The sequence below is a fragment of the Alosa sapidissima genome, chromosome 18, assembly GCF_018492685.1.
Source record: "Alosa sapidissima isolate fAloSap1 chromosome 18, fAloSap1.pri, whole genome shotgun sequence".
Taxonomy (NCBI): Eukaryota; Metazoa; Chordata; class Actinopteri; order Clupeiformes; family Clupeidae; genus Alosa; species Alosa sapidissima.
Genome location: NC_055974.1, coordinates 7,109,024 through 7,134,086, shown reverse-complemented (window position 1 = coordinate 7,134,086; position 25,063 = coordinate 7,109,024). Strand labels below are relative to the sequence as shown.

General features: G+C 44.0%; 1 protein-coding gene across 4 annotated transcripts; it reads left to right on the top strand.

Annotated features, from left to right (window-relative positions):
- Window positions 1-567: 567 nt before the first annotated feature.
- On the top strand, window positions 568-24,417 carry LOC121689799 (phosphatidylinositol transfer protein beta isoform). 4 transcript variants are annotated; one of them, XM_042069916.1, is made up of 12 exons: window positions 568-653; window positions 4,504-4,534; window positions 6,934-7,079; window positions 7,698-7,789; window positions 7,966-7,973; window positions 9,398-9,472; window positions 9,887-9,970; window positions 14,039-14,116; window positions 16,524-16,634; window positions 16,817-16,939; window positions 18,611-18,690; window positions 21,620-24,417. In XM_042069916.1, the coding sequence occupies exons 1-11, from the start codon at window positions 634-636 to the stop codon at window positions 18,656-18,658; spliced, it is 816 nt and encodes a 271-aa protein (XP_041925850.1). In that variant the 5' UTR covers window positions 568-633; the 3' UTR covers window positions 18,659-18,690; window positions 21,620-24,417. The 4 variants fall into 4 exon arrangements, with proteins under 4 accessions (XP_041925850.1, XP_041925849.1, XP_041925846.1 ...); XM_042069912.1 differs by lacking the exon at window positions 568-653 and adding an exon at window positions 3,393-3,519; XM_042069915.1 differs by lacking the exon at window positions 18,611-18,690.
- Window positions 24,418-25,063: the final 646 nt, after the last annotated feature.

The following is a 25,063-nucleotide window of genomic DNA, read 5'->3' as shown; positions in this document are numbered from 1 at the left end:
GTTAATTTGGTTCAGGTACTGTACACTGTCTCTTTGGGGGGGCATGCAGTGTCTGAAACAATTGAGTCTTTGTTCTGTGAACAGTTTTATTGACTTTTCTACAAACCTGTAGGTAGGGCAGACAAAAAAACAGCATGTTAGGCCTATCCTTAATGAATTTCCTGACACTTCAAATTCGGGGTGTGATGGCAGGAATAAGTCTACCCCCCTCCTCATTGTTATATAAACACAAATGGGCTGGTTGCTAATCTGGGAAAGAATTCCTGGAATTCTGTGCAGTTCTTTTGCTGAGCAGATAATTTCTGTGGGAAGCTAAAAGATACCAGCGACCACTGTAGGCTACTGAATGTACACAGGATTCCTACACGGACAGTGGTTGGCTACTGTCGGTGCATAGGCAACAATGGTATGTTGATGATGTTAAGATGCCCCGATATACCTTATAAATTGAAAAAAATCGAGATTTACAACTTCAACCTGCTTGCATTATTTTACGTCACGTCACCCGAAAACATGGCACGATAGCGTTTCATAATTTAGCCAATCATACACTGCAAGGGGCGGAATGGGGGGCTTGTTGATAAGTATACATGACGTCAGCAGTATTGCGCAGCCGCAGGCAAATACGCGAAGATGGTGCTCATCAAGGAATAGTAAGTTTAAAGCTTCTTCTCTTCTTACTTTTAAGCGTATGAAAAGTTGAATCTGACACAAACAGTTTGGGCAAACATAGAGAACTTAGTCGTATAATAGTTTGCCGACTTTTTGAGAAGTAACACGTGTAGGTGAAATTGAACTTCACGAATCAGGATGTGGTTTGGGTGTATTCAGCCGGCTCGCTTCGTGTCTGGCCTGCCCACCAGCTTTGACAGAAGTTTGCGTGAAGCAGTTGTTGGTTAAAGTGAGTTGAGCGCAGTTACCTTAGGTGCTGTTTTTGTTTTGAACAAACTCTATTTGTTTATTTGACATTCAACCCCTTCCGTTGTTGGTATATAGGAAACACCAGGCAGCAACAAATGACAGGCTAACTTGCTAGCTAGAGCTAGCCAGGTAACGGTGAAGTTCTGCCGTCTGCGTAAACGTGCAGCCAGCATGACGTTCGGTAACTTTATAGCTGTTTGAACTTTAAGTCTGGTAACTTACCCATTTCAGAATATTCAGAGACTAACTATAAACCAAGACCTTACAGCATGCAGACAGTTCACTTTCATCAGTCTATGCGACGAAAAGACGCCTTTGCTACGGTGATAATCAGGAACTAGCCCTAAGCGTGGCTGTTAGCCGAATATTCCGCTAAAGAAGGTTAACAGCGCTAGTACTAAACATTAGCTGAACTAGTGCTAGCGAGTTTATGAATGAATCATCCACTGTAGCTTGCGTGTAGTCTTTGAAAGAAATGTGTTTGATTCTGTGAAAGCACGCAGCTGTCTAGTTACCTGTTTGCCCTGGCCAAGATGATGTCCCTGGAAAGTGTAACGTTATGCTATGAAATTCGCCCAGCAGACAGTGATGACTGATGACTGTTCCCTCAGTTTAAGTAGCCAGGTAAATTAATCTGATGACAGTCTGGTTGCCTATTCAGAATCATTCTACCAGAGCCCGTTTACAATTTTCTTTTTAAAATGGAAGGTGTAACCAGTATGAGTACGATTTCTAATAATAATTTAATCATATGTGTAAACAAGACATGGGACAGTGTTCCTAAACAATTTTGCTGTAACACAAATGTGCATGATTGAGTGATGCAATCTCTGTATTCCCATCAACGTAACATTATGGATCACCTGCAAAGGCTGGCGTTCTATGCTTTACCTATTGTAATTTGATTAGGTTACACGTGAAAACGGATTGGGAAGCCCAGTCTTTATCTCGGCCATGGACATTTCCCTGCTACTGTTGGTTCATACAGCTTCTGGAAATAGTTTGACCGCAGTTTTTTTTCAATTGATTTTTATTAAGGATTAGCAGAGTTAAATCAACAACCAGATTAGAACTATTTCTTGATATTCTTGATGTTTTTACGGTCATTCTCCCCTCCCCCTCTCCTATAAATCCATGCAACAGACCCCTGCTCAACAGTGTACAGTTACAGTAGCTTAACCTTTCACAGGTGCCTGTCAGGTGGCAAACATGCTCACACCTTAGGGGTGAGCATTGCCCTCTGAGAGTTTGCACAGGAAACTCCTAACTGATAGAGCTGCTATCTGATTTAATCAAAATATTGAGGTAGACTAAGAATGCCTCAGATGCTTTGAGGGTTGACCATTTCAACTATCAGTGTATTTATATCCATGGTCATATCCTGAAAGGATATTTGCACCTTAGGAAAAATGATATAACTTCATTTAAACATTATGGAAAAACAATATTGCATCTCTAAACTATTTTTTATTAAAAAAAAGTTAATGCATTTTTTTTTTGTTTTTGTAAAATGGTTTTGTTATGTTATCCTCCCTAGCCTGAATGTCTGGGTTATTTATGGTCACTCTGAAGAATTGATCAGCAACATGGTGCATTTACCGAGGTCTAACTATTTCACAACTTTTCTTCATAACTGTCAAATTTGAGCACTGCACTTTGCCATTCAGTTCTGCTGCAGTGCCCCACCCTTGCAAGCAAACCAGCATGGTGTACTTTGTATGTGTGTTAACTTAGCAGAGATTGTATGTGGCCTTTGGAAACTTGTAATCTCCAATCAGCTGCAGCAGCAGCAGATATGCTTCATAATGTTTATTTCTCAGATCAAATACCAGTTTTTATCCTTTCAAGAGGCACCTTTTATAGTTTGGTTCAGGATGGAGCTGGGCAATAAGGCCATAAAATGAAATCTCTTTTTTGTCCCTTGTTTTAGATTTAAATAATTACTTTTCTCTCTACATGAAATAAACATAAACATACGTTCTACAATGGCTACAATGCTCTCCTGTTGCTAGGGCTGCATGTGTCCTGTAGGTCATGCCAGCCAATGGCACGCATGCTGCACATGCTCCAGATAGTACATACAACCAGCAGGCCTACTAAGAAAGGTCAATAGGTGACAATGACACTGTGACTACAATATGGTGACAACATGTGTATTGATTCATTTTTGACAGCTAGCTTTGTGCTTAAAAGGCTACAAGACAGTTTAGACTACAATATAATGTACCGTAATGTTTCTAAACTATGTCGGCATGTTAATGTGGTACATGAAACTAGAAATAGCCTAATGTAAAGCGACCTTGGGGGTTTGAGAAAGACACTATAAAATAAACGTATTATTATTATTAATGATGGATTTCCCACTCACCAATTTACCTGATTCATAGAATGAGATTTACACTGCACAGTTAAACGACAGGGAGAAGGATCCATTAGGACAACATCAATGGCATCACTGTCACTGACTGACATCACAAGAGCACTGTCTGAGAAAGCATCAGACCTGCGCCAATCCTAAATGTCCCATCTTGCAATGTTAACAAAACTGAAGGCGCTTCAAAGTTGGATGGGTTCTTGGCTCACTTCAGCTGTTTATCAGTAAGTAGAAACCTGTCAATTAAGCGTGTTCGTAAATTAAATTCAATTGTAGTCAGTTAGCGATCTAAAGTGAGCTTTTTTAAACTCTCGTATAGTGCACTGAAGGTCATGGTAAGAGTGGTTTTGGAATTATGACATCAGGACTGTACCATGGCCACACCCTTTGTGGCCGTTGTGGTCCTCAGCGACAGTCAGCAATGCCACATCTTTCCACTTTCTAAGCGTTTGGGGAGCTCCGTGTGCTATAAAACCCTCCAGAACAGGCACAACTGAGTGTAGCTCTCTTTCACCGTCCCTCCACATAACTATCATCATCAACTGTATCTAGATAGTCGTGTGTGTGTGTGTGTGTGTGTGTAAACCAGTGCATAAGGCCTGCTCCCCTGGTCAGACGTAGTGGCCCATTTTTTCTGCAGTCTGTGTGTGATTCTGCACCTTAAATTGGCCAGTGTGCAAAAGAGGGTGGACGAGGAATAGGGTGTTCTAGGCCTGTGATTTGGTCCCTGAAAAGTGACGTGGTGTGGAGAGGTCCCTTTCCCTTTTGGGGAAAGCCTACGAAACCATGCCGTTTTTCCTAAACAATTCAGACCTTAGTCATACAGTTCCTTCGCTGAGCTTGTAGTTGAAGTGTCACAGATATTGGCCTAAATTGAAACCAGAGGGTTTCTGTACCATTTGCTTTGATGCACCATGCATGCCTCATTATGGACTCTACACTATGGATACTCATAAAAACAGAGTTAGCCTGTGTGTCTCCGTCAGCGTCCTCAGCAAAATGTCTGCTTGGAAAGTAAAGGCATCGCTGCCTCTCTAGATTTGTTTTCCATGTCATCATCTTGGCAATCACAGGCTCTGAGCTGAGGTTAGTGTCTGGCCTGTTTTGAAAAAACAAAAAGTGTACAGGCATGACTAGCATAATGTATTGAGAGCATTTGAAAATGTGACGAGTCATGATTTAACTGTAATTGTCTTCTATTCTTACAGCCGTGTTGTGTTACCATGCACAGTTGAAGAGGTAAGTGAAATCTTAAACAGCCACACACACACACACACACACAGATTTACAAGCAGCTGCATGTTAAGGAGAGTGTAATGGGGTAGCAACTAAACCGGTTATTGTAGCATGTCGTAAATACCCTTGAATGGTCATGCCTCTCTCTTATTTATTTTTTGCTAAGAGCTACGAAACGGTGGAAGGGTCTCGGCTCTCCATACAAGGAGCTGCTATGTAGTCTGGGCAGACAATATCTCTTGATGACCCTGCCCAGCAAAGGATTTGTGGAGTTTTGCGAAGCTCATGTGTAGAGATCTACAAGTCTTTGTGTGTGTGTGTGTGTGTGTGTGTGTGTGTGTGTGTGTGTGTGTGTGTGTGTGTGTGTGTGTGTGTGTGTGTGTGTGTGTGTGTGTGGGGGGGGGGGGGTTTGTTTCCTAAGAAGTGCATTTCAGTCGTAGGTTTTTCAGACCCTCATGAGGAGTGTATTGCACAAGTGGTTCCACTCAGGCCAGCAAGGTTATCTCAGGTCATCGCCATGCTGCTGGCCCCCCTCCGTCTACTGTAATCTCATAGACGTGTTATGCTGTAAAGAGTCCGGAACCAAATGGATTGTAAACCAAAAGGGATGACTGTGTGGGCTTTTTTTGGCACTTAACAAACATATTTCCTTGGAAATAATTAATGCAGTCATCAGTTTATTTGTGGAGCTTCAAGCTGGATGCTCACAGTGGCTAGTTACTGTATACTGCATCACATGCTCCTTATTCTCTTTCTTGCTCATGTAAGTTTTTTTTATTGTAAGAGTTGGGTCATTAAAATGCCATTTAGGCTAGTGTATATAGAGAGTACAGCATTATGGCCTAGTCTGTGCCAAACCATCAGGAATGTACAGTGTGATCGTATCAACTAAGGCTAGCAGGGTCACCTCAGGTTATGGCCAGTTTATTATATCGCTGTTTTTTAGCGAGGAACAAGGCAGATTTGAACACAAAGTGCCATGTTCCACTTGGGGGGGAGAGAAAGGGTATTTCAGGAAATGCCCTTAAAGCAGTAATGCACTATTCATTGAGAACCATAAAAGCAGTTAATTCAGGGTAGAGTCTAAGCTCATGATACACAGGACTTTAGTAGGATAGATGTGATTTCTGTCACTGTATTTCAATTTGACCGTCTGCTCATCTGTTAAAAAAACGACGGCTATGAGTTAGGTGAATTAAAAAAGACATTTCGCTCATGAAAACGTTCTGCTCCTTGTTTTACTCGACTGCTCCACATGGGAAAACAATGGAGCTCTTGTCTGAATCTGTAAAGCCTCTTTTCCCAGCAGCCCCCTCACCTTCCATAACCGACACCCACTTGTTTACATAACTGTGTGTGCACACACACTCAGTCACTCCGTGTTACCATAAGATCCTGAGCCGCACGTGTTATGACCATCAATGCTTTTTCACCATCAATGCTTTATGCCAGTCCCTCTGAATGAAATGCACACTGGTGTCTGTGGCTGAATTACTGGGCTTAAAGAGAAAGGGACTGTTTGTAAACATCAAAGTGTCTGTCTTCTGAGGAATGAATGCCTTTAAACATGCAATAACCTCAGCACAGCAGCTCAGGAGTTATTTTTGCAGCCAGAGCCGCAGAGGAGAAACCACTGCTCACTTCCGACTCGAGATTGATGCAACGATAAATGTGCCTCTCCTAAGAACTAGTGACTCATCACTCTCGGGCTGATTCACGTGCGGCTGGCAAATTCCAGATGACACAAACACGTTAGAATAACACAAACATATTAAAAGGTTATCAGCATCACAAACGGGTTTAAAGGCCAAGCCTGGGTTGGCTGCACCAGCGAACTATTGGTTCACTGACTGTGTGTGTTTGTGCTGTCGTTCTCTCATCAAAGATGTTGTTTTCTTGCTAAGAGGAAAATTGCCGGCTGAATCACTGACAAGCCACAGCTCGTTTCTTCCCTTTAGCTCACTAACGGTAGTCTTGCAATAGGCAAATGAGCTTACATAATGTTCCTTCTCACTCAAGCAGGACCCCACCCTCTCGGTCTGTCTTAATAAACTCCAGTTCTCACCTCGCCGAGTGGGCATAAATGCAAGCTGCGTCTGAGTCAGAGCTTTGCTCTGTGGCCACTAGATGGCACCCTTTGACTGTCTAGTTGTGTCCCCACCAAGCTCCAGCATCCTCTGCCAAATGTCATATTCCATGTCCATTAAAACATACCCCTTAACAACCCCTAGGTTATTTAGTTGTATGTAACCTGAAAATCGTCGGATTTGTACACAAACTCTCGAATCAGGATTCCCACCTTTCTGTCTCATTTCTTCACAATGCAACTGTGTAAGTATGTTCACTGCATGCACACAAGTCATTCAATCTGTGCATGTGTGTGTCTCTCTGCCTGTGTTCAGTACCAAGTGGGGCAGCTGTACTCGGTAGCAGAGGCCAGTAAGAATGAGACCGGTGGAGGGGAGGGCATCGAGGTGCTTAAGAACGAGCCCTACGTGAAGGACGGAGAGAAGGGCCAGTACACGCACAAAATCTACCACCTGAAAAGGTACACGCATGCACACACACGCTACACACATGCACACACACGCTACACACACGCTACACACACGCTACACACATGCACACACACGCTACACACACGCTACACACACGCTACACACACGCTACACACATGCACACACACGCTACACACATGCTACACACATGCACACGTGCTACACACATGCACACACGCGCTACACACATGCTACACTACACACATGCACACACGCTGCACACATGCACACACGCACACACGCTACACACACCATATGAAGAGACACATGTGCACAGTGTATCGTATGGAGATTTAATGCAGACATTACGAAGAACCAGCTATGACAAGATTTATTGTAAAAAGCACAAATAAATTCTTTCTATATGTTTTACCTGCAGGTCTGTAGATTGTAAGTGATCCTTTTATAATTTATACCCAGGGGTGGCAGATTAGCCCAAAGGTTAGGCAGCCGCGCTGGTCACCAGAGTGTTGCTGGTTCGAATCCCAGGTGGGATTCAGCGTAGTTAGTTTAGCCCGTAGTCTTATAAACCATATTCAGTAGAGATACTGGAGCCCATCTTTTGCAATCGCTGTGCAAAACTATTGGATGTGTGTTTTGTTTCACAGTAAAGTTCCAGCCTTCGTGAAAATGATTGCACCAGAAGGGTCTCTCGTGTTCCACGAGAAGGCCTGGAATGCGTACCCTTACTGTCGGACCAGTGAGTAACTTGTGCCGTTTTTTTGTTGTTGTTGTTGTAATTTTATCTCCTTCCGTTGCACCTCACTAGCAGATAAAGAATTGAATTCCTGGTTATTTTTAGCATGTCGTTTGGTTCTATTCTAACGGTCTGTTTGTTTGTCTTTTGTTTTTGCATGCCTCCATTGTTTGCTGCAGTTGTAACGGTAAGTGGGTTTGAAAAGGAATGTGTATGTTTGTGTGTGTGGGTGTGTTTGTGCTTATGTGCAGCCGTGTGTAGTGGCGTCATCATTTCCTCATTGGAATGCGCCTGTAGACATATCAGGGTGTGTCATTTAATGCGTTTCATTCAGCACACTGTCACCTTGTTTTACCTGATCTGTGTGTGTGTGAGTGTGTGCACGTGTGTGAGTGTGTGCACGTGTACACACGTGTGTCCACTCACATAATTTAAAAACTAGTTCCGGTTTAATTCAGATTTTCCCACAATACAAGGTAGAAGGTCAACATACCTCAGTCCTTGTGTATTATCTTGATGCTGGATTTTGTATTCGATTGACCAGAGCGTCTGCAGTGTCCTGAATACTGTTGCGTTTATTGGTATTGTTATTGTTTTTCTTCTTCAACTGCTGTGACCACTCAATGAGCTGTCTTAATGTGATAGTTGGACCTATATTCAAAGATTCAAAGTCTCCTACATGGAGATACTATTATAAAATATGTAGTGCTAGTGCATTGGCACATTTGTTGCCCACTTATTGTGCACTGGTGTCCTGAGAGATCCCCAACTCTGTATAAAGATAAGGAAAGAAAGATTTAACAGGATTTAATAACTAGTGAAGATGTGTGTTAAAGTGTGTGTGACCAGTGATGTAGTCTAGTTAGCTGTAGAGGGTATACTGTGATGTAGTCTAGTTAGCTTTAGTGGGTATACTGTGGTGTAGTCTAGTTAGCTGTAGTGGGTATACTGTGGTGTAGTCTAGTTAGCTGTAGTGGGTATACTGTAATCAACCCCAAATGTTAATACGTATCCATGCCTATTTTAAGTGGGTATACTGAGATGGTGATGCTTTTTAAGTGGGTATACTGCGTAGTCCTGCATTATCACATAGACTACACCACTGTGTGTGATGGCTCCTCAGTCTCTGTTTTAGCATGTGGCTACAGAGGTGTCTACCTCACCTCAGTGGTCTGAACATTCACATTGTCTTGACCCCATTGTTGCCATACTGAAAGTTCACCACTGCGTGGTTTATGTTTGCCTTTCTACCTACTGTGCCCATGACGCAGTGCCGTGGCTGTGAACGGCTTGCACTGTTAGGTTCCAGCTTGTTACACTGATATAATCCTGTTTATGCTGATAAGCCTGCCTCTGAGCACGCTCGAGCACATGGGACTCGTTGTGTTGACAACCACTTCAGCAGCAGCTTTGAAGAAGGCAAAAATCCAAGATTGTGTCAAAATCGTCAACAGCAAAATCCCTTTAAATCGGTAATCCTCGTCTGAAGAACAGGGCCCTTGTTTAAATATAGAAGTGATTTAAAGAAAGTTTTTTTTATTTTTATTTTTTTACCTTAAACACAGTCACGTCCAGATTAATTTAACCTCAACTGGTTCTGTTCCTCTACAGAATGAATACATGAAAGATGACTTCTTCATCAAAATTGAGACCTGGCATAAGCCTGATCTCGGAACAGTTGAAAATGTAAGTCCATGTACAGATGAGGTTAAGTCTGTATTTTTCTTAAAGTTATAGGCTATATACTAATGATTACTGTTAATATCACAAGTGACATTTAAGAGTTCAGTTTTCTCCATAAATCAAACCATTTAGAGGGATGCTAATTCTTCCCACAGTGGAGGATTTTGCAGTGTTACAGCAGTGAATAGAATAATGCAAAAGCTTAATGGGGGGAATATATTAACATACTACAATTTAAATTGTCTTGAATTACTGAAGTGATGATGAATGATGTTAAAATGTGTTCACTACATATGATTGCTGACCGACTGCACTAATACCTGACTGTGTACTAGGACACCTAAAAGAGGCTTGCACTGCATGTGACTTGCCTAATATAACAAGCCTGTAGGTAATGAATGATGTTTCCTTATCCAGGTCCATAAACTCGACAACGCAACATGGAAGTCGGTGGAGGTGGTGCCTATTGACATCGCCGACAGAGATCAAGTGGCCCCCGGAGTAAGTAGCTCTGCCCTCACTCCAGATACATGGAATCACTCACATCCTTTAAAAAGCAGCAGTCTCTCTCTCTCTCTCTCTCTCTCTCTCTCTCTCTCTCTCTCTCTCTCTCTCTCTCTCTCTCTCTCTCTCTCTCTCTCTCTCTCTCTCTCTCTCTCTCTCTCTGTCTCTCTCTCAGTTCAATTTTCAATTCAATTCAACAAGCTTTATTGGCATGAATGTAAATTTTACAGTGTTGCCAAAGCATTCAATACAACAATAATAGTAATATAGATAATACTAATAATAATCATGATGATGATGATGATAATAATGAAAATAACACCTGGCTATTGAATGTCTCTCTCTTTCTCTCTCTCTCTCTCTCTCTCTCTCTCTCTCTCTCTCTCTCTCTCTCTCTCTCGCTTAGCCTTCAATGCTTGTTTGTTTGTTTTTCCCCTTGGCTCTATGCTTGTTTTATATTCAGGGTTCCCATGGGTCATGGAATTTCTGTAATATCATGGCATTTTAGAAATTCTATTCCAGACATGGAAAGTCAGGGAATTGTATAATTTAGGGGGCAAAGTCATGGAATATCAGGGAATTTTGTTGTAGCAGTTTAACATTTACTTGTTAAAGCACATTAATACAAATATATTTACATTCAGAATTGGTGTATAGCTGGTTATTAGCTGTACTGCTTGCTTGAGTAGTAGTGGTTAGTCCAACTTTGTTTATTCAATACCCCTTTATCCATCTCCCGCTCTATAAAAGTAAAAGATTATTTTACTGTTCTGACATCTTTGGTCGGTATATTGGACCCTTCATTATAGGTCATGGAAATTCAGTTTTTTTGTCATGGAATTTTACATTTCACTTAGAGTGGGAACCCTGAAGTCACTCTGGTTCTGGTTGTGTATTTAAGACTAGCCTCTCTGTCATTTCTTGACCTCAGGCCAGCCCTGAGCCTGTGCCCTAATCTGTGCTGTGCTTTAGATCATGCTAGCAAACACATGATCTGCTATATGTCAACACATCTGCTCATGGGTGTAGCACCCATGCTTATTTTTATTCATCACATGCAGATTATGTGTTGATGCCATCATGTGGTTAGTTATAGTCATAACATGTATAAAATGGGTCTCTCTGTTTGCCTGCTACATTGCACTTTGGAGGTAAATGGAAGCAAATCTTTAATGGGGAATTCATAGGTTAGAGGTAAGGGTCCTTTAAATGATACAGTAGTCAACAGTTTAAAGGCAAATTGTGTGTGTGTGTGTGTGTGTGTGTGTGCGTGTGAGAAACACCATCTCAGAGCTAGGCTATATAGGTGCAGACTACTCGTATTCATATTTGGTAGCCTAGGACACGTACACAGGTTGGTAGTAGGAGGGCTGCAACTACTTGGGATGGCCAAAGGAAGGGCTAAACAGCTTGCAAAGTACTGTGCCATCTCTGCTATTATTGGCCGCCGCCACATATGGCGGAGACGTTGCTACTTATACCCTTAAGAACTGAGTATTGTGCTTAAGTTATATATCACTTAAGTTAAGTGATATTGTGAAGACCTGGTGCATGCTACTGGTCCATAGATTTGCATATGTATTGTACTACATTCTTAATATTTGTGTCCCTGTACCATTTTCTTCATGTGGACATAAATAAATGGTGTGTGTGTGTGAGAGAAGAGACACGCTTGATGAGCATGTAGTAGACTTGTGCCTTTCTGTCTGAGGACTGCAATTCAGGATTTCCCCAGCAGGTTGTGCTGTTTTTCTAGTGTAAGGACAAGGGCTCATGAAGAGTTATTTTGTGAATTACTTTGGTGTCCGTTTCACATTCATCATTTCATCATAAAGGCTTGCTTTTAGTTCAGGCATCTGACAGATTTTATTAAATCCGTTTACTTAAAGGACATGGCAAAATATGCTTGGTTACAAAGCCTTTTGTGTTAATTGAAGGCATGAAAGGTTTTCAGTCATCACGGATCTTGACCTGTATTTGATGTTTGAGATAGGAATAGGATTAAGTGAATATGATGTGGTTCAGGAGCTAAAATACTATATAGCAAAATTCCAGCAAAACATTGTGTGTGTTGGAAACCTCATGTATAGGGATTTCGGATTCCCTTCTCCATTGGGCTGTTTCTGACCACTGTTGCATTGGCCAGACACTAACCCTAGCTGACAGTAGCCCCCCCAGCACTACATGTGCGCTTTGCAAACCCACAGGAAGGCGTAAAGCCAGGCAGACATTTTCTCCCCAAATCCTTCTTGCTTTCTCTTATTTCAGTAAGTCTTATACCAGCCAGCCCTCCTGTCATGTTGGTATCAAACTCCTCCTCTCTGCCCTGTCCCTCTCCCTGCCACTGGTCTGACAAAAAAGGCTGACCGTCGCGCCCTTGACCCCCCCCCCCCCCCAGCGTCACGTCTCGGAGATGGGATCTGACTACCGGTCAGTGGCGCTGGGGGGCGGCTGTCCGCTCACATGAGCGCCGCCGTTCAGCGGCCAACACCAACGCGAGCTGAGACCCGCAGCGGCCGGCTCGCCGCGTCTACGGCCAAGAGAACAGCGGTCAAAGCCTCCAGCGCAAACTGACACATTAGAGCCACTGGAAAGCCATGAGGGGGAGGAATGGCGAGAAATATTTGAGTTTTTCCACCTCAAAGTGTAGTAGAACTCTTAGGTTGCCACTAGTTTGCCACCTTCAGTGTGTGTGCCTGTGTGTGTGTGTGCGTGCGTGCGTGTGTGTGTGTGGCAGTAAGACACCCTATCTATATTCTAGACCTGTCCGCACAGTGTTTGTGCAGCAATGTAGATGCTTAATGTTTCCATCTACTAGTCTGGCTCTGCTAGAGAGGGGTGGCGATAGAGAAGCCGAGGTGGGGGCAGAGAGCGCGCGTGTGTGTGTGCGCATGTGTGTGTGTGTGTGGTTCTCAGTGGCTAATGAAGCAGTAGTCTTGTAGCTGGTTGCAACAGTGTGTGTCTGTGGGCCCTATCAGTCCATAGCCTGAGGCATGGCCGCCAGCAGCCTACCGAGCTGCACCACCGACCAGTCAGTGAGAGTAATTAAAGCCCCTGCGTGTACACACACACACACACACACACACACACACACACACACATGCTCTTCTCCTTCAACTCAATTCTCATCCTACCTCATTAGTGCAGAGTCACGCATTGTTTTTGGAGGCACTGCACCCTGGCTGTTCTTAAGAAGAGTATGGTTTATTGTGTGTGTGTGTGTGTCTGTGTCTGTACACACTCACTATACACACACACTCGTTTAGCTGCCTCCTGTCGACTACTAGCCCTGAAACGCTGCTTTTAGCTTCAGGCACGTCATGATTTATTTACAGTGGCGAAAGCCCCGAGCTGTGCCGAAATGTAAAGCTTTTTCGCTCATCTGTTTTAGTGGCTACCATTTTCTCCCGGCCTCTTTCTCTTGCTCTCCCTCCTCCCTCCTTCTCTCTCCTTCTCTTTCTCTCACTCTCCTATTCATTAAGTTCACTTCTTTCCATCTCTGCTTCTCCATTGCTCCCTTCTTCCTGACTCTCACTTTTTCTCTCACTCTCTCAGTAAGGAAGCTGTTTAAAACTAGACCTCAATAAGACCTATGTATGTTATGGTCAGGAAATGCAAACAATTAAGAGCAACATGATTCATACCTCTGGCAAATATTGATTAAATGTTGATTTTCTCTTTCTCTTGACCAATATGTTTTTTTCTGACTGAAAATGACACTGCCACATGGCTAAAGGTTGTAAGACAATGTGGTAGAAACATTGAATCAAAAAAAGAAGCGTTTTCATCCTTTTTTTTAAAACATTTTTATGAAAAGTGGCATGTCCAAAATTAGTCATACCCTTTTTAAATAAAAAGGAATGATTATTTGCCATCACTCTGGCCTTGTGGGATAGCAAGATGGTAAGAAGCAAGCAAGAAGTCGTAGAACGCATGTCAATATTCATCATGAAACAACCATAATAAATGAATGCATGTGCGCTTTCAAATAAGCCATGGGTTTTATTATATATGTGAACATGGTCCTGATGGCTGTATGCTGTTCTGTCTGTCTGTCTGTTTCAGGACTACAAGGAAGATGAGGACCCAGCACTGTTTAAATCAGCCAAGACTAACCGCGGCCCGCTGGGGCCCAACTGGAAGGTAAGGACCGCTGGGGTGGAGGATCGGCGGGGGGTGGCAGAGTGAGAGTCTGTAAGAGAAAAGGGTTATTATGGGTGTGAATGTCAGTGAGTCCATGAGGGAGAAAGAGGGTGTGAGAACAGGATGAGGTTACGTGTGTGGGTATGAGTGTGGAGAAGTGTGTGTGTGTGTGTGTGAGTGTGTGTGTGAGCGAGAGAGAGAGAGAGAGAGAGGGGGTGAGAAGCGAGCGGCAGAAAGCAATGGAGTTGTGGAAGATGTTGGCTGAGGTGTGATGAAGATAAATGGCTCTCTCTCAGCTCTAATTGAGCGTAATAGAAATCACACTGATGGGCTAGATTAGAGCTGCCCTCTGTGGGCCTCTGGGCTGTGTGTGTGTGTGTGTGTGTCTGTCTGTGTGCGTGTGTGTGTGTCAGTGTCAGCTGGCTCTCTGCCGTCTATAGAAGAGATGAGCTCTTTTTCAATGAACTATTTTGTTCTTTGCTCTGACAACAGAAGGCACTTGTTGTCTGCTGAGCTCTCCTCCAGTAGTAAATGTCGTGTTTGTAAAACTGATCGTGGCTGAGTAAAACAGAAGTGTATTGTCTAAACAAATACTTTGGAGGTGCCTATGCCTGGGCATCACTCAAAATTAGATCTGTCAGAATGTATGAGGCTTTTACCTTTCAGTTTCTCCGAGTAGCGTGAGCCCTCTCAAGTTGACGGGAGTTTTTATGATAAAGCTCTACCATAAACAGAAGCACATGCAAATTGACAGTCTTTTTACTTTCACATACAGAAATGAATCTGCAGTTGCATTTTGCCAGGCAGAACTCCAACTCTTCAAGCACCAAGCTTTCCACCAAAGTAGTTGAAAGCCTTTTAGATTTTTATTGGGAGCCTTTTTTTAATTAGATGGGATTTTCCCTGCCTCCAGACGGAAAGAAAGCAAGCCGAAACGCCAAAGCAAAAACCTCAATTTCTCTGTGCCGACACCTGTGGTCTATCTCCGAGCACACACACACACACACGCCCGTATCGCACCCCGCTTTTTGCCGCACTCCTCAAAACTTCCTCCTTTGAGCGGGAGAGTTGAAAAATGTCACCGCTAAACGTTTTGATGTGGAATCCTTTTTAAGTCGAGTTTCTCTGTTTGGCAGGGACAACTTTTCTGAACCTACTGCAATTTTCCATTTTTTTTGCATTCCTTTTTTTTTAATCCCTCTCTCCCATTTTTTTTTTTTTCTCCTTCCTGATGTTCCCCACCCAGCCCCCACCTATAACCCCATCCCCAACACACACATTTTTATTTTTTTCTTTGGTCGTGTTATCAAACGTCAGAGGGATGCTGGTTATTGCAACAGGGAATCAGGCCTTTTATCCCCCCTCGCGCTCCGTAAAAATCAAAATGATTAATTAACCAGGTGCACTCTGGGATGGAGGGAGCACGCGTACAGCCGTGAGGAGCGCGAGAGCAGGGGGGAGGAAAGGGAGAGAGGAGAGATTTAGCGGGTCCCCGTTGTTAATAATGTCAGCGGCGGGCGCGGCTGATCCGCGGTGTTATCGCGTCACGAGCGCCTTTCATCTGCGCTTGCCGGCCACAAAGGCAGTCCTAGCGGGAGTAGTGTCACAGACGGAGTCATGTGCCGAGAAACGCTCCCCTTTATCAAGAGTTAAACCTCTTTATGCGCTCTCTTCCTTTCACTCTTTCTCTCTCTCTCGCTCTCTCTCTCTCTCACACTCTCCCTCTCTCCCTCTGTTTCTCTTTCCCTCTGTTCCTCTCATATCCTTTCTCTCTCTCTCTCTCTCTCTCTCTCTCTCTCTCTCTCTCTCTCTCTCTCTCTCTCTCTCTCTCTCTCTCTCTTTCACACTCTCTCCTTCACACTCTCTCCCTCCCTCTGTTTCTCTTTCCCTTGTGTTTCTCCCTCTCTCTCTCTCTCTCTCTCTCTCTCTCCTCTCTCTCTCTCTCTCTCTCTCTCTCTCTCTCTCTCTCTCTCGGTCCCTGACGCTGTCTGGATCACCCAGTTTTTCCTTGTTTTTTAATCAGAGATTCACAAAAAACACTCAGCTGTTCCACTCCTGATTATCATTTCACCAAGCATCGCCACCAAAGCATTACCTATTTATTGCGCTTCAGCAGAATGTGATAAGTGGAGCGTTGCGATTGGTCCTTTTTAGGTGGCTGTCTATCAAAGCGTCATGCTGTTTTGTGTTCTCCAGCAGAAGTTGTTATTGAGTGTGAAAGTTTAAATGCTCATGCATTTTAAGCAGTGGCGATTCCTCCCTTGCGTAGCGTGTTTGTCGGCTTCACTGTGATTGTCCCATATGTCATGGGGTCATACAGGGGCCTCTACTACAGACAAATGAGCGCACACGCAGCATGTCCGTAGTGGTGATGTGTTCTTGCTTGTGTTTGTGTGCTTTCTTGCAGAAGGAGCTGGCTAATAAGCCAGACTGCCCCCGCATGTGCGCTTATAAACTGGTCACCGTCAAGTTCAAGTGGTGGGGCCTGCAGAGCAAAGTGGAGAGCTTCATTCACAGAGTGAGTTACCATAGACACGCTCCCCTCGACCTCATATCCTGCCATACTGCTGTGTTCTCTCTCTCTCCCCTTATCAATGTGTAACTCTCTCTCTCCCTCTCTCTCACACTCACTCTCTCTCTCTCTCTCTCTCTCTCTCTCTCTCTTTATCAATGTATAACTCTCTCTCACTCATCTATCAGCAAGAGAAGCGGATCTTTACCAACTTTCACCGCCAGCTCTTCTGCTGGATTGATAAGTGGGTGGAGCTCACCATGGAGGACATCAGAAGAATGGAGGCAGAGACGCAGAAAGAGCTGGAGGAGGTACACACACACACACACAAACACACACACACACACATATATATATATATATATATATATATATATATATATTCCCTAACAGAGTCCTCTGGAGTTGTTTATGGCATGTGGTGTGTTTGACATCAAAGGGGCCTTTTTGCAAAACTCTCTAGCAGGGTATGCTGATGGTCCTGGTTTGGCTAGATTACGACCATAATTTGACTATTCTGTTAAGTGTTACCACATTGCCATAATTTTAATTCTGTTAAGTATCAACATTCTGTGTCACGATCTGATGAAGGCCCCAGGCCGAAACGTCATCGCTCAATAAATACTTTAATGTTCAGCCAGAGTGTGCGGCACTTTGCTTTTTCTGAAAGTATCAACATATTACTACAATAAATCCCTAATGGTTTCCCATTGGAACTCCAAAAATGTCTAAATACTCATTTAAAACATATTTGTTGTAGAGTTATGCAAACTGTGATTTGTGCTAAATGAGTGAGTTCCAGTGCCAAATCCATGAGGTGCTAGCATGGCTAGCATGCTGGAGTACTGTGGCTAGGGTACTGAATTCACTGTAAGGATTGTGCAACAGGGGCACTTGGAACCGTTCTTTTACTACTGGCTAGAGAGGTGAAGAAGAGAAGCCCTTAAGAATGAGGCAAGCAGGAGATCTATGGTAAAGGAATCTGGAGGTTGTTTTTATCTGATGGGGAGTAGGATAGGTGTCACTATTTGTTACTGTGTTAACTGGGACTGGTGGCTGTTTAAAGTGAGTATTGCTCTGTCCAAATACCCTGTCCAGACAGGCACCGCCTCCCCTCTGAGTTTGGTTCTATATTCTGCACCCAGAGGTTCGACCTCCTCATGATTTCCCGTAATAGATCTTCAGAGATTAAGGCTCTGCTAACTCTGTATAGAACTAATACTGGTAGAGTAACAGTGGAAACGAGGTTCATGAGAGACCATCATCAGTTTTCAGATCTCCTCTTCAGCTCTGAGTCTGATCATTTTCCCAAAGCTAAATAATCAGCTCTATAATCAGCCCCAGTCTTGCCATCCATCCATCCATGCCACTGTAAGCTTTCAGAATCTGCCAATTACCCGCAGTGTAATTTCACTGCCATTCCATGTAATGAAGTCTATATTTTTGTTACTACTGATTTTCTCCTAACCACAATCATTAAAATGCAGCAAATGTAATTAATCCTTCCTCTGTGATTTTTATCTGTTCGTCAATGTGTAATTATGTTGCTGCCGTACTCTTAAGTGCTTCATTAGGCCCAGAGCAAGAAAATGAGATGACTGTTGGATCACTGTATTTGTGGTTTTTGGGGAAGGGAGGTTGCACTTGAAGCCATAAAAAGCCATTCTGTTCATCAATAGTTTGTTTTCATTGAGTAACTTCGGAATAACACTTGTAATGTGAGTAGCTCTTACCAGTGTTTTTCTAGCTCCAGTAGTCTAGCATTACTTTAGGCATTAGTCCACCTCTCTTCCCCATTCCAGCCACTGATGTCTACTAACTCCCAGCGAGAGTGGAGCTGCTGAGCATTTCGCTGCCTGCATTGCCGCTCTCTCTCTCTCTCCATCCTGTCTGTCTGCTTCCCTACTAACGCCCCCCCCCCCTCCTCCATATCCCCAAACCTTTGTTCCTGCAATCTGCTGATGGTCTCATTTTGCGTCTAGATGCGTAAGACCGGCTTGGTGCGAGGCACGAAGGCCACCGATGAGTAGCCGCTCCAGGTGTAGGTCTGATTTGAGGCTGTGTAAGTGCAACTCCGCGGGGGACCGGCTCTGCCAGCAGACATCTTGGCTCCATCTACCCACGCGGGGGTTGGCAGCAGATGCTCCGCTTTTTCTCCTCTGTGCACACCTTCATCCTTTTGTCTCTCACTCCTTCTCGTCTCTTTTCTTTCTCCTCTGTGCACACCTTCATCCTTTTGTCTCTCACTCCTTCTCATCTCTTTTCTTTCTCCTCTGTGCTCACCTTCATCCTTTTGTCTCTCACTCCTTCTCGTCTCTTTTCTTTTGCTCTCGCTTGTTCTTTCATGCTGGGGTTTCTCTTGAGGTGCATGATCATGTTTCTTGCAACCACCAGTTTTGTGTCAAAAAGGTTTGTGTTATGCATGTGTAGGTTTAACAAGGCTGGAAATGTGACACAGTAGCACGACTGTTTATGTGGTGACCGTGTGTTTGGTGTACGTGTTGTCCGTCACGATGACAAAATGTAACATTTGAGTGTGGTGCTCATTTGTGTGTCTCTCCCCCCTTAATGTTAATTGATAGCCTCCAAAGGCTTTCGAAATATGGAACTTCTGCCAAGTCATAAAGCAGTATTGCTGACCAAGCAAATAACCACTCAACAAAATGTAGGGTGTGGGAGAATGGTGTGTGTTTGTGTGTGTGGGTGTTTGTTTGTCTCAAACTGCCCTCTCATATCAGCCTCTGGCCGCCACAATTGAATCCAGCTGTGTGCAAAAAACACCCTGCTGATTGGCAGGTAGTCAAACTCCTTTACACACAAAATGGAGGCTTCCAGTCCTCTCAGATCTTTGGTACTACAGAGCCTACCACCAGAATGCCACACTGAAGCATGCCATGCTTCCATATGCCTTTCAGTCGATCCATGAATGACCCCTTTGGGAAGTTGAGCTTGGCTACCCCATAGGCTCGCAGGCAGCTATGAATCAGTACTGCGAAGAGCAGCACCGTACCCAACCAAAGCTTAATGAAAACCATTCGAGCTCACAGTCCAGCTCGAAGTGCACTTGTTCATCTTGGCTGCGGGCTCCACATCGAGCCCCAAGCCCTCTGGCTGCTTCGGGGACTGGAGGCAGGAGAGGAATCTGATCCCTGGCTAGCCTGAGACGGCTCGCGCCAAAGCATTCCTGTCCCCGCTCCAGTGCAGGGCTTTCATGTCTCTCCCTCTCCTCCTCCTCCTCCTCGCTCACCCCAGTATTGTTTTTTTTTTCTTTCCCTCCGCGCACTCGCTCTGTATTCTGTCCAGCCCCTGCCCTCCATGTGTTATTCATTTTGAAAAGTAGAAAGCGGCCGACCCGTGCAGAGTGCCTACCTCGGAGTTGGCGTAGTCGGCAGGATTCTGGCAGTGCCAGTGCAGGCCCTTTGATGGGCCGAGAAGTCAAGAGAGCCAAAGATTTAAAACGCCTGGCATGCCCTCCAGAATGAAGCCGGTGAGGGGATTTTAATCAACATTTTTTGCATTATTAAGAAGCTGACTGTCTTAAGTCTAGCTTCTCTACAAAGTGCCACAGACATCACTCCATATGTCTGTTTTCAAGGGCATTATCTCTACAGCTGACAAACCACCTCCCCACCAACTCTGTTGTCCCCAGACTAGACAATTGATTCCCTCCGCCATAGTATGTTAAGTAGTCAGTCAGAATGTTAATAAACGCTGTTGTTTGTTCTTCCTCTGTCTCAGATGAATGTCATCGTTCATTCATTTTTATTTGAGTAAATGGCCCGTGTAGTATTCATTTCGAATTGCCCATATCATTCTCGAGATAATAAAATCTCACTGTTCAGTGGGTTGTTGAGTGGACAGAACGGGGATTCACTGTGCATGAATGGTTAATTGAGTGAATGGACATATGAGATGAATGGATGAATGGGGGGGGGGGGGGTGTTGCATGAGCATAGGTAAACGTCACTGTTGGTGGTTGTATCTGTGTACCAAGAGTTGTATGTATGGGAAAGGCCAGGGGTCTTTTCATTTTGTTAGCCACTAACCCGCCTTATCTCTCTGTGCTTCTGCCACAACATAGGATGGTTGTCAGGTGTTTGTGTGTGACGATGCGTTGATGTGTTTGTGCATGAGCATCCTGTGGGTGTGTATAAAAGTGTGTGTTTTGGCATAGGCTGCCAGGAAAAAAAGAAGAAAACAATCTTGATGTTCCTTGAAGGCTCATTAACATACAAATGGAATTCTGCACTGGAAGAAGCACCTGCGCCATGATTGCAAATGAGAGAGAGAGTGTGTGTGTGTGTGTGTGTGTGAGTGTGTGAGTGTGAGAGAGAGAGAGAGAAGTTGGGAGATGAAGGAGTAATGGAGGTGAGGTTGTGGAACCTGTAGAAAACGGAGGGCTCCTTCTCGTTCAGTCGCCTCAGCATGGTCCGATCGTCAGGTCTTGTCTCATATCCAACCTCTACTTGGGCTTTTTTCCGTAAGCGGTTGGCCATGAAGAGTCTGGAGTGCAGCTTCTCAAAACTTCACACGAGCTCAGACTCTCCTCGAATCACTAAATTCAGTAACTCAAAGCCCTTCTCTTCTGCCTCGTCTACTAAAGAAAACGCTGCTTAAAGCTGAACTATGCATCTAAGCTAAGCAGACTTAGTAGTTATTTGATTAACATTGCGAAAATGTTTCTGAAAAAAGGACATATTTGATATCATTAATATCACATATGTCTTTACACAGTCTTACTGCATTATTCGGGAACCTTGCTAAAAAGAACGTGTTTGCGTTACTTATCAGCACCCCTGAAGACCGTCGAGTCGCAGCAGCCTGCTTTTACACTGCAGAATTCCAGTTTTTGCCATGCCCTCACATAACAAGCGTCATTGGTGGATATTCATTGTATTGTTTGTCGGTTATCTCTATATAAGGACTGCCACCTCCCTCTATCTCACTTCCTTCTCCCTCCTCTTGTACATCCTGTCTGTTCTCTATCTCAGCTTCGCAGAAAGGGTCAAGTGCGAGGAACCAGCGCTGCCGACGAATGAGACCAACATCTCCCCATGACTGCGACCATGATATGAAAACGCCTACAAGATCTCCCAAAACAACCTATCGCAGAGCTCCTTTACTTCCTCCCACCCAATCAAGAAGGAGAGGAACTGGGCTCGTCACTGTCGATCATTAGAACAGGTCCCCGACAATTGACCCAATCACTACCAACCTCTGTCGACAGAATAATCAGTGCTTTGAGAATGACAGAGAATGGTTCTTTTACCCAACGGCCTGCATTAGAACTGCCTTCTCTTCTCCTCCCCCTTGTCCAGTCCAGTCCTCACTTCATTCCAGAGGCAGATCGCAGGCTGACCGTAAGGAAAAGGAACACAACCAAAAACAATGGTCTCCTACCACAGACATCTCACAGCACGGCTTTCCTTTTGGCTTATATCAGAGCAAGCCCTCTGAAAATTTAATCCAGACTTTAGCTAGTTGCTTTTACTATCCCCCCCCCCCCCCCCCCCTCCCCCTCCCCAAGTATATATTAATTTGTTTGTTCTTGTTCATTCCGCTAGGGGCAAGTCCTTGCTCTTCATGTCTGTGTCCCGTTTTTCTCCTCCGTACCCTGTTTTTTTTTTTTTTTTTTTTTGCCAGAGGTGACGTGCAAAATGTATTTTCTCTGGGCAGGGTAGAACTTGTGGGGCGTCGTCGGGTTTTTTCCCCTCTCCCCTCACATCCCTGCTCTCGTGTCCTCTCCTGCCTCAGCATTCATTAAGAGATTACTGTCTCATCGCCCACACACACACACACACACACACACACACACACTCACACTCCCAGGTGTGAAAGCTTATGCAGTGACTGGTCTACTCTACATCCTGGATGGGCAGATCTCTACAGGTATCTAGTTTATTAATGCCTTACTTTGTTTATGTAGGTCTCAGCCACCAAACATGCAGTCACTCACGCAGGTGCCTCTAGGTATTGCGGTTGTGATTGTTTTGCACTGCAAGTAAAGCTGCTTTTTTCGTCTATATTTCTCTAAAAACCCAGTACAAGTTATATGTCCCTCTCTGAGTTGTGATTTAACAACCGCAACAGAGTCGTTCATGTTACCAGACTAGTGCCTTGCTGGGCTGAATTTAGCAGTGAATGTAAACCTCCTTTTGTGGCACAACCTCTAACCTATGCACATGTATCAACATCAACACCATTTCAGGTTTCCCGAAACAACAACGCCCTGCACTTAATGCTAATTAATAGATAGTTAATAGATGCCCCTTAAAATGTAACATCTACAATCATGGGAAGATGCAATAGGCTTATAGGTCTCAACTAGTTAAGAAATGTTTCCCACAAACGCCTCGACTTGTGATTTGGCACCCCTTTGGACTGGGCTTGTGGTGGTCTCCCATGCTTTAAACCTTTCACTAAGCCATGCTGCCTTAGATACCTCTTATGATTCTATGTTTTTTGTTTTTCTTTCTTCTGTCTAATGTTGGGATTTCAACTCTCAGACAAAAATTGTGAGTGTGTGCATAAATGTATGACTCGAGGTAACTGTACGACTTAACCTCTGCCCCCCCCCCCCCCATACAACCATACAACTGCTTGTTTATTTTACCCTTAAAAAAAAGAAATCTCTGGAATGGCCAGACGGACTGTGAGGAAATGTGTTCAATGCATAAATGGAATGCATCGGTATTATGGTCCCATGATCTCTGTTGGCTCGCCAACTCTCAGCCGTTCACTAGTGCTACTTCACTTGCTGCTCCTCAGGGTCTACACGACACCATCATCAGCACTGCGGCACACGTTTAACCCTTTTGTTAGCTCGTCACTAACCACAAAGTGCTTCAGTTCTTTTTACTTGCTGTTAAAAAGCATCCTGAAATGGTAATTTCTTTCAATTTTTGCAAAATTTGGGTTTGTTTGACTTCTACCTTCTTTTGACTCATATAATGTCACCTGTAGCCATCAAGAATACCATCCCATCCCTGTCTAGGCCAACCTCTGACCCCCATAGTGGGCTTCAGTCACCAGTGATTTTCTCAGAGTTTACATTATTATTTCAGTTGTCCGACTCCTTATTGTGCTGAAGGATCTCATCTGGATTAGCATGTCCTCTGTACTTCATTCTGTGGAGGTCTTGTGGATGGCAGAACTCGCATACCCCTTGTCTTGTATCAGAAACGGACAAGTCTGCGTGCACTGCAAACCCGCCGGCACAGGCCACAGTGGCCCGTACACTGTCGGAATGTGCATCTAAACGAACAGATTCACAATTCAATCCCAATCTTGTTGGGACACTCTGACGACTCTGACCACCTTAACTCTCCATAGTGGACATGTATAAGCCTGAACTGGATGGCTTGCAGTTGGCATGCTACTCGGTTGCCTGGTTATCTAAGGAGTCTCCTTAACATGGTTTACAAACAAAACAAAGTTGATAGTACTGAAGTGGCCGGTGCCTCTGGAATCCTGTTTGTAGTCTTATATGGTATATCCTATGAGATGTGTAATCACGGTTTAATTGCCTTATTTTGAAATCGATTAACTGTACTCTCGCACACAACAACAACAACAAATGAATTGTACGCCTTTTTAATTGTCATTTTTTTTCTGATCATGATGAAATTCAGGGGATGTGTTAGTGAATGTATGATATTGTGCTACTTTTGTTTGACCGTTTGTGTGTCTGTCTGATTGAGTGGTTTGCAGGTTTTTTCCTGCAAAAAAAAACAAACAAAAAAAACTATTTGGCAATTGAACTCATGTCCAATAAATTTAAACAAAGAGACTTGCCATTGCATGTGTTTTTTGTCATGTGTTTCATTGCTAGCCCTGCTGTAATGGCAGTGTTTAGCTAGTTTGGTTCCCAGTTCGTTTTGAACTCCACCAACATCAAATGAGAAATTGCCACCAAAGCTTGCGTTTCACAAGCCAGACCGGTCTGTGGAGTTGAAATTGCACATGTGCCTAACCGCCTAATCTTCAGCGGTCCTGCTGTTCTGACGAGTAATACGTGTGCATGTGGTTGCATGTTTGTAAGTTGGGAGTAAGAACTTGTTTTTCCATGTTTGTGCTTGCACTTTATTTCTGTCAATCGTGTGTGTGTGTGTGTGTGTGTGTGTGTGTGTGTGTGTGTGTGCGCGCGCGCGCCAGCTGTGCCTGTGAGTCAGCAGATTCTGAGCTGGTGTCTATTTTAATGGTTGTATTATATTGTTTGTGTATCCACTGGTTCATTTGGTTTGGATGTATGTCTGGTTGTGTGTGCGAATGTGTGTGATGCCAGTTGTGTTTGTGTGTGCTAGTTTTGTGTGCGTCAGCTGGTTGTGAGCTTTTGTCTCTGGATGTTGGGGTCGGCAGTGTCTGGCACCAACTGGCTGTGACTGGTTACTGTGTTTGTGTTTGTGTGTGTGTGTGTGTGTGTGTGTGTGTGTGTG

Excerpts from the sequence above, each read along its gene's own strand:
- LOC121689799 (XM_042069912.1), top strand. The coding sequence starts at position 3,440 with ATGTCCCATCTTGCAATGTTAACAAAACTGAAGGCGCTTCAAAGTTGG. Across the intron at positions 9,473-9,886 it reads ATCTCGGAACAGTTGAAAAT|GTCCATAAACTCGACAACGC; the intron begins GTAAGTCCATGT and ends TTCCTTATCCAG. Across the intron at positions 9,971-14,038 it reads GAGATCAAGTGGCCCCCGGA|GACTACAAGGAAGATGAGGA; the intron begins GTAAGTAGCTCT and ends TGTCTGTTTCAG.